We start from the raw sequence: 8519 nt of genomic DNA, 5'->3' as shown, positions 1-8519 counted from the left end.
GCCACTTTTGGCGTCTGAGTCGGCCTGTTGGGCCCTCAGGCGTCAGCCGAGTCACACGCTCACAGCCACCACACGCCGCCGGTGACGCCCAGCCGAACTCCCGCAGCTCGCCCCCGCGGCCGCATCTCAGGCCAACCAAGCTCCCTCGTCCCGTCATGCTGCCCCTCGCCCACCATCCCCACCTCCGCCCTGCATCTCGGCCCCCGCCTCCCGGGCGCTCTCCTCCAGCTCGAGCAGCTCGGCCTCGCCTTCTCCGCCGCCGCTCGTCCGGCGCCCTCGCACTCACCCGAGCGCAACCTCCGAGGGCGGAAGCGGGCGAGACCGAGACCAGCACCGCCGCCGCTACCAGCAGCAGCAGCAGCGTCCTTTCGTTCCTCTGCCCGCTCCTCAAGTTCTTCGGGGTAACGGATTGCTGCATTTTTTTAGTCCCCACTGAGACTGAAAATCGGTTTGTTTGGACGACTCGTTTGCTGAAAACGTGTTGTTTCTGTGAACTGACACGCAGGGCGGGGATCCTTCTCAGGAGCGGAATGACATCGTCGAGGTAATCCTTGTTCAGCTTTCGACACGCTGGACTGATTGGCGCTCGCAAAATACTACATCAGCTTCGGCTAGAACCTACTTTCCTGTATCAGTACTTGCGGTCGCAACAAGTGAAATTCTCACCACGAGAAAACACCCTGTGTGAGCAAATGGGAGCTTCTGCTCTGCGTATTCACTGCTGCTGATAGTGTAGTGTTTTGCTGATAGTGTAGTTTGTGCAGAAGTTTCTCGTGGTGTGCATGTTGAGGTTTCTCAATGACTGTCTGTTATTGCTTTTATTGTTTGCCAGGTTGCCACATCTTCTCTATCAAGTTTAGCTAGGCTACCGTGGGGATCAAGTGTGGCAGCTAGTAGTGGAGAAAACGTTAGCCCAACAACAACAACTGCTCCGACTCTGCAACTATATGAGTTTGGTAACTTTTTCTGGCTGGTTCTACCTTGCAAATCAGGAATTTGGAGAATGTTTTACTTATCAGATACTTTCATCTCTTTCCAACAGAGGCATGCCCCTTCTGTAGGAGAGTTCGGGAGGCCATGACTGAGCTTGATCTCTCTGCAGAGGTGTTCCACCATCTCTTATACTACCTCTTCGGTTCTGCTACCATATTAGGAGACTATAGATGAATGTCTAGGAAAAAACCATGCCATCAACACACATAGTGTTGCATTATAGTCTTTGCTTGTGGGGTTTGTATTAATTATAGCTCCGAGGCAATATATGTCAACAAGAAAGTGTTTTTCTTCTAGGGTACCAATTTGTTCCTGTAATTTGGTAGTTTTGTTGGTAATGACTTTGCCTCCATTTTTTTAAATAAATGCAGGTTTATCCTTGTCCCAAAGGATCACTGAGGCATAGAGACGTGGTCAGGAACATTGGAGGGAAGGAGCAGTATGTCTCCATCAATTCCGTATTTAATTGTAGATTCAGTTGAACAGAAATGCAGATTGGAAAGTACATAAATTCTCCATTCATGGTTAACATTTTTGGCATTACTATGGCATCTTTTTCTTGTCATGTTTTCCTTGTGGTCACTGAACCTGGTTATCTTCTGTACTTTCTTATATAGGTTTCCACTTCTTGTTGATGCAAGTACTGGCGTTACAATGTATGAAAGTGGTACGAGCCCTTGTTCCTTTATCTTTCTTTTGGGTGGTGGTGGCAGTCGATATTTCTTTGAGATTTCTCTTTGGAACTCTTTGTTTGTGGGCATGGAAACAGTGAATACCATAATCATGTTTAAGATGATGTGCTTCCTGTTTGCATAATTTAGTAATAACCGGCTACTAAATCAATAGGTACTTACATTTGCCTTGAATATGCAGGAGATATTGTGAAGTACCTGTTCAAACAGTATGGTCAAGGAAAAAGCCCTTCTTTTGGACTCCTTGAGAGGTATCCAGCTTTGCTTATTCGGATAACTTATGTCTTTGCATGTTCTATGATGTTTTGATGTTGGAATGGCATTCCGTGGAAACACCCCTCTGATGCCTGAGGGCTGAAACTAGTTTTCCGGACTAATGTTAGACAAATTTCCTTTCATCATATGCTATTCTCAAGCCACTTCCATACTTTCTGCAGTACAATTTTTACAGGATGGGTACCTACGCTTCTCCGAGCTGGAAGAGGTATGACAATGTGGAGCAAAGCTGGTGCAGTACCTGCAGAAAAGCTGGAACTCTTTTCGTTCGAGAACAATACCGTAGGAACTCTCCTCCATTGATGCACTTGCTAGTCGATTATGTTTTCTTCTCATATTTGGGGGATTCAGTATGCTAGGTTTGTCCGCGAGGCTCTCTGTGAATTGGAGCTTCCTTATGTTCTCCAGAACGTCGGAGAGGGGTCCTCGAAGATGGATTCACTATCGAGCATAGCAGGTGCAAAACAGGTATAAGTGGAGCATATGCTTCATTTTGAAACAGCACTTAAAAAAAACTTACAACATGCCACTAAATTATTTTTATGCTTACTATTCTTGTTCTTGCAATTAAACCTCTGTGCCTGCAAGTTCTTTTAGCTTTGCACTTCAGCATCCTCCCTCCCAAGATAACTTCTAATGCACTTGATATTGTCTGGGTATTTCAGGTACCATACCTGGTTGATCCAAACACTGGGTTCCAGTCGGGTGACCATAAGAAGATACTATCCTACTTATTTCAACAGTACTCTATTAGTAGCTAGCTTCTCTCTCAAATGTTGGAAAACCACAAGCATTCTCAGACACGCTATTTTACCACGTAGGAAGGGGGAATACTAATGGGAACATGGATTCATATGATCCTGTTTTAAGAACTTAGCAAAACAAAAAATGTATCTTTTAAGCTTAAAAAAAAATCCATCCATGTAAAAAATGGATATAGGCATGCCCATGTGAATTTTGGTGCAAACATATGGGCAATTTCATAAACTGCGGAAAAAAAGATATCATATGTTTTTACCAGAAAATGTTCTTTTTTGTGCGTGTAAGTTACATAAATTGTATATATTGTGAAGTTACTTATTTTGTGATTTATGCATATGTTGCAAATGATGATACTACTATTTTTTTAACCAAAATTTACATGGATAAGTTTCTGCCTTTTATGTACATCTATGTTTTTTTTTTCCTTATTCGCCACATCTTATAGATTTGAATTGTGTACTAAACTTATAAAACAATGGCTTCCAATTTCTCTCTCTATTTGGCATGTGTTCTGCTGTTGTGTGAATCTTGGCCATGAAATGTCAGTGGATTGTGGTTCTTTCCGCTTAGAATTCTCACCATTTTCATTTGGCTATGAAACGCAATGGTGGTTGCACAGATACACACCCAAAGCACAGTAGCTTTTGGTCACACAACCAAACAAGACGAGCGGCACATGAAACTGCATCCGTCCAACTCCAATACGGCAACACATCATGCCATCGCCATTGTCCGTATCTTATGGTTGCAATGCTTTTTTGTGTTCTTTACGTGACGCTACATGACTCCGGCTGCAGCCCACCTAAAAGAACCTTTTCCGGACTGAAGAAAAGGCTATATTGATCGTACCAGGAGAGGTGCTACCTGCTACGTAACAAAGGAAGGCGCCCGTGATGAATCCTTTGTCTCGTCGTCAATCATAAAGAAAGTGTGGAGTCAATCAGAGTCATGTGCGAGGAGGGTGGAGGGAACAGTCGCAACGTCATGACCCTGCCTGGGATTCGATGAGAGAAAACAAAAAACTAATGCTCAGGGAGATCAGTTTGCTTAGTTTATACTGCACTGCAGAGCCACCTTTTCTTTTCTATTTGAGAAGCCTCTTCTCCTAGAGGCATCACCAAATCTCCCTCGATTCTTCCTGCTCCGTTCTTGGCCCTGGGGAGGAGGAACCATGGGCAACGAATTGTAAGTTTCTTCCCTCCGTTTCATCCGCACCTGGTTTTTGTGATCTTACGTTCGTACATGATATATCCCATTGCCTGGTTGTTCTACTCTGATGCACTGAACAACGTTCTTCTTATTTGTTAATTCGTCCTGGGTGGGTTCAGCGACTACCTGTTCAAGCTCCTCCTCATCGGCGACTCCTCGGTCGGCAAGTCCTGCTTCCTCCTCCGTTTCGCCGTGAGTTTAATCGCCAATGTGGCTTGATTGATCGTGCCCACCTCTCTTTCTGTTCGACATCAGAACATAATCGTGCATATGGGTCCTGTTGTGATTCTTTGTGTCCATCCAGGATGATGCGTATGTGGACAGCTACATCAGCACCATCGGCGTTGACTTCGTGAGTTGGCTTCCTCATCTTGCGATGTTCATTTCACATCCTGCATTTTGCTTTGTCTTTGATCCTTCACTGACTTGATACCTGTATTTCCTGGTTCACTTCTATGCAGAAAATCCGCACATTAGAGATGGAAGGGAAGACCATAAAATTGCAGATTGTGAGTGGTTCATTGGTCTACTTTTGCACATGAAATTCCTGCTTCACAAACATACAGAGTATAAAGCAGAAACTGTAATAGTACTCGCTATGCAATCTGATATTACTACATGTTTGCAAATGTATAACAGTGGGACACGGCAGGACAGGAGCGGTTCAGAACCATCACGAGCAGCTACTACCGCGGAGCTCACGGGATCATTGTCAGTGTTATCTCCACATGTATTTCTACAGTTTTGAGTTTTGACCCACAGTTCAGTCAGTAAACATTTCGGTTGCTTTGAGCTGTCTCCAGATCGTCTACGACATCACGGACATGGAGAGCTTCAACAATGTCAAGCAATGGCTGAGCGAGATCAACAAGTATGCCAACGACAGCGTGCGCAAGCTTCTTGTTGGCAACAAGTGTGATCTGGCTGAGAGCAGGGTCGTTGACACTGCGGTAGCACAGGTCATATTTCCAACTAGACGTATTTTAGAAATAAAGAACCATTCCAATTACATTCGGGATAACTTACATAACAAGTTCGGAACACGGTAATCCTTTCATGTTCATGCCCGAAAATAAACTGGTTCCTGTGATATTATTTTGTTTCCGAACAGGCCTTTATGTTGAATTGTTGCAACTTAAACCAGTGCAGGCCTACGCTGATGAGATAGGCATTCCTTTCCTAGAAACAAGTGCTAAAGAGTCCATCAATGTCGAGGAGGCGTTCTTGGCAATGTCTGCAGCAATCAAGAAGAGGTAGTGAAAATGAACTGATCAGATACTTTTTTGCATAGTATATTCATGCTGATGAAACTTGTGTGTCTGGTTTGCAGCAAAGCTGGCAGCCAACTTGAGAGGCAGGTCTCCAATCTGGTCCAGATGAAAGGCCAGCCAATTCAGCAGCTGCAGCAAAAGCAGAAGAGCAGTTGCTGTTCAACATGATGCCTCAACTATCTTCCAGGAATCAGGATGAACAAGGAATTTGCTAAATGTGTAACTCTGCATTCCTTGCCTTTTTAATTACTTAGTAATCGCAGGTTGTATCAGTAAGTGATTTTAGATGTTCATGTGGATCTTTCAGCGTAGCAACATGTGTCGAAATTAAAATTTTATGGTTTCGATCTACTGAACACAACATTCTGTGTGCTATACCATATGACCATAGATTTTACATATGCAAAAGCATGCACAGATACAGATGGCCGGGGGTCTCAACCTCATTTTCGAAAGAAAAATAACAGACGGCCAGGGGATTTGCCTCCTTTTCGGAAAAAAAAGTACATATACAGATGATGATTTCTTCCTTTGTACAACATGGAGTTTGCAGTCGCAAGGTTAGGAGGGTTCCATCCACGGTAGCCTCTTGACGAACCCAAGTGATAAGTTCATAGCTGACGTGATAACTTGATAGGTCGGCTGTTTCGGCTAGAAGTAGTGCCCACTCTCCATGGTTCGCTGGAAGGGGAATTGTGGTGTCACCATGTTGCTGCCGGTTTCCAGAATCCCACTCTGCTGAATTATCTGGACATACAAGATCAAGACATTATGATATTTGATTATCTCTCTAAACAAATAAATATGTTATGGAATACTATGTTAGGTTAAGAAATGACATATGAAGATGAGACAGATAACGTTCCCCCTCCCTTAGTTTCAGAAGATAAAAAATAGCTTCCACCACTTTTTATAGAAGAAGAAAAGAAGTCCCTCTAGCTGTAACTAGAAGACCAGCATGGAGGGATGCAGGTTTTGCTGGTGGAAGCTTGTCACGCTTGTTTTTAAGAAACTGATCTGTTCCACTTTATAAGTGCTTTATTTTCCATCAGGTGATTCACTCTAGTGCGCATCTCTTACATCAGTGGCTAAACAAAAGAACTATGATGGGTCAATTGCCAGACTCAATTGCAGTGGCTTTGGCTGATTCTTTCTTTTTAGGGTGCTATGGTCGATTCGTAAATGACAACACTAATCTTGAAATTAGCCCTAAAATTAAAATGTAACCTTATACTCTCAAACAGTGCAGTTTCTTTAAAATGATATTACTCCCTCCAATCCATAATAAGTTGTACTAAATCCTCTACAATTATTATGGATCGGAGGGAGTATTAAATAAGAGGATTAAAATACCCTTTCTTGAAGTATATCATTTGTAGCCTTCAGTATGCCTTCCTGCCAAACAGATAGACACAAAAAATACTGGTAAACGGAATTGCTCTCTTCATCTTTCTACATGTAGGCTCAAAAGGCTCATTGGAGGAATAATAAAATTCTCTGCAGAGCTAACCTTATTCTTGAGCACCTCAATCTCCCTAGACATGATCTGCATCTGCTCAGCAGAAAGGAACAGCATATTAAAAGTAATCATTTCTGAAATTCTTGGTTCGTGCAGAGGACATAAAGCTTACCTTTGTAGAGCGAGTGTTATGTACCCAATTTTCAAGATTGCTTTCCAAGGCTTGCAGCTCATGAAGATTCATGTGGTCCATATCATTCGCTCCGTACATGTACCTGCATGGATGTGCTCATCTTTATTAATCAATCTCGTGCTTATTGCTCAATGTTATTTCTATGCTGCACCTCCATAATATTTTGGAACATTTTTAACAGATTATTATCAATTAAATATGTCCGATCAGCATTCGCAAAAAAGGGCCATCAGACTATAACCTTTTTTTATAAACACCGCTTTAAAAACTAACAATTGGAAGTCAGCAAAGTAATTGTGTACCATGCAGTGGAAATTCCCGTTTTAATGGACTCTTCTGAACACCAGGGTAATAAGTCGTTATGGTAGTATGAGTTCAACAAGTTTCATCAGTTGTTCAGATAGAAGACGTTAAATTACTTTAGCGTATACATGAAACGCAGCTGATTACCTTAAGCCTTTTTGAAGTAAGTCGATTTCTTGCCTTAAGAGTAGTACCTCTTGTTGTATTATCTGCAACACGAAAATAATGCCAACACTCAATATTGGTAGAAGTAACTATTCATATTATCTCGTTGTCAAATATAATGTAACTCAAAATTCCTGCGCATAGTATTATGAAGTTTGCGAGTCAGCGATGAACAAATCCTCAAATTGTGAGCTGAATACTAAACGTCCTTGCATAATTTCATGCAAATACTGCATCTTCCAATGCATAGCTTTGCGATGTTATTTGATATTATGAGATAAATAAATCATGTGATATCTGCTGCTGACCTGAGGTTTGTTCTGATGGCTACTTTCACCTTGTTCTTTTGTGTTGTCACCCTTGTACCTCTCAATTAAGCCTTGCATGTTCCTAATACATCTCAGCCATAAAACGTATGGAAAATTGAAACAACGATATTATCAAGAGCTGGGCCTGGATCACTTAACAAGAGAGAGGTACAGACCCGTTGGTGGCCAACTCATAAATCTTGCCATGGGGAGAGAAGACCCTGACACCGATATCAGCATCGCATAAAACAGATAGCTCATTGGCCTTCTTGAGGAGGCTCATCCGGCGCTTGCAGAAGGTGACTTGCCTGTGCACTGGGTTTTCTATCCTTCTCATCTGAACCTTACCACGGGCCATTACTATTCTTCGGTATTTCTTCTAGCTTGTGCACACAACCTCCCCACTAGTTTGGACTAGCTTCTGAGATTGCTGCAACTATGGATCTTCCTCTCGCACTTGAGGCAAATGGCGACTTGGACCTGCCATGGAGGTGAGCGTTTTATTGGGGCTCCTGAGCACTAAGGAATAATTTTTTTTCGATAAAAGGGAATATATTAATATCGAGAGATACTAATTACACCTATCTTCTGCAAAAACGCAATACCCTAAGTCCCTAATAGCAGTGCGGATGCACGCAGTCAAAAAAAGAAAAAGAAATATAAGAAATAAAAGTTCCGCTACGGCATTCCAGCCTCAACAACAATATATCACCACCAAGACAAGACGTGAACTCCAGGTTATCCAAAAACGATGCCTCCAAGAAGGAAACAATGCACAAGGACCATCATCGGCTAATCAAAAGATTTTAGATTTTCACCCTGAAGATATTACCCGCTCTTAAAACAATGCCTTGAACAAGGCCATTATCAGGCGCAACCAATTAAGGC

General features: G+C 42.5%; 3 protein-coding genes across 3 annotated transcripts; 2 read left to right on the top strand and 1 right to left on the bottom strand.

Annotated features, from left to right (window-relative positions):
- Nucleotides 1-98: 98 nt before the first annotated feature.
- Nucleotides 99-3076, top strand: LOC124675405. The gene is made up of 10 exons (XM_047211482.1): nt 99-401; nt 506-544; nt 833-956; nt 1043-1104; nt 1365-1432; nt 1611-1660; nt 1867-1936; nt 2123-2243; nt 2313-2429; nt 2627-3076. The coding sequence occupies exons 1-10, from the start codon at nt 156-158 to the stop codon at nt 2720-2722; spliced, it is 993 nt and encodes a 330-aa protein (XP_047067438.1). The 5' UTR covers nt 99-155; the 3' UTR covers nt 2723-3076.
- A 449-nt stretch (nt 3077-3525) lies between these two features.
- Nucleotides 3526-5615, top strand: LOC124675407 (GTP-binding protein YPTM1-like). Its single transcript, XM_047211484.1, has 8 exons — nt 3526-3908; nt 4052-4124; nt 4237-4284; nt 4394-4441; nt 4572-4643; nt 4736-4891; nt 5082-5185; nt 5263-5615. Exons 1-8 carry the CDS (start codon nt 3895-3897, stop codon nt 5369-5371), a joined length of 624 nt encoding a protein of 207 aa, XP_047067440.1. The 5' UTR covers nt 3526-3894; the 3' UTR covers nt 5372-5615.
- Nucleotides 5616-5826: 211 nt separating this feature from the next.
- On the bottom strand, nt 5827-7989 carry LOC124675406 (MADS-box transcription factor 26-like). Its single transcript, XM_047211483.1, has 7 exons — nt 7808-7989; nt 7632-7713; nt 7306-7367; nt 6835-6937; nt 6714-6755; nt 6557-6598; nt 5827-5950 (listed from the first exon to the last, which is right to left on the bottom strand). The coding sequence occupies exons 1-7, from the start codon at nt 7987-7989 to the stop codon at nt 5855-5857; spliced, it is 609 nt and encodes a 202-aa protein (XP_047067439.1). The 3' UTR covers nt 5827-5854.
- Between the last annotated feature and the right edge of the window lie 530 nt (nt 7990-8519).

The sequence above is a fragment of the Lolium rigidum genome, chromosome 7 (genome assembly GCF_022539505.1).
Source record: "Lolium rigidum isolate FL_2022 chromosome 7, APGP_CSIRO_Lrig_0.1, whole genome shotgun sequence".
In the NCBI taxonomy this organism is placed as follows: Eukaryota; Viridiplantae; Streptophyta; class Magnoliopsida; order Poales; family Poaceae; genus Lolium; species Lolium rigidum.
The sequence above is the reverse complement of the archived record's forward strand: the minus strand, read 5'-3'. Positions and strand labels throughout refer to the sequence as shown.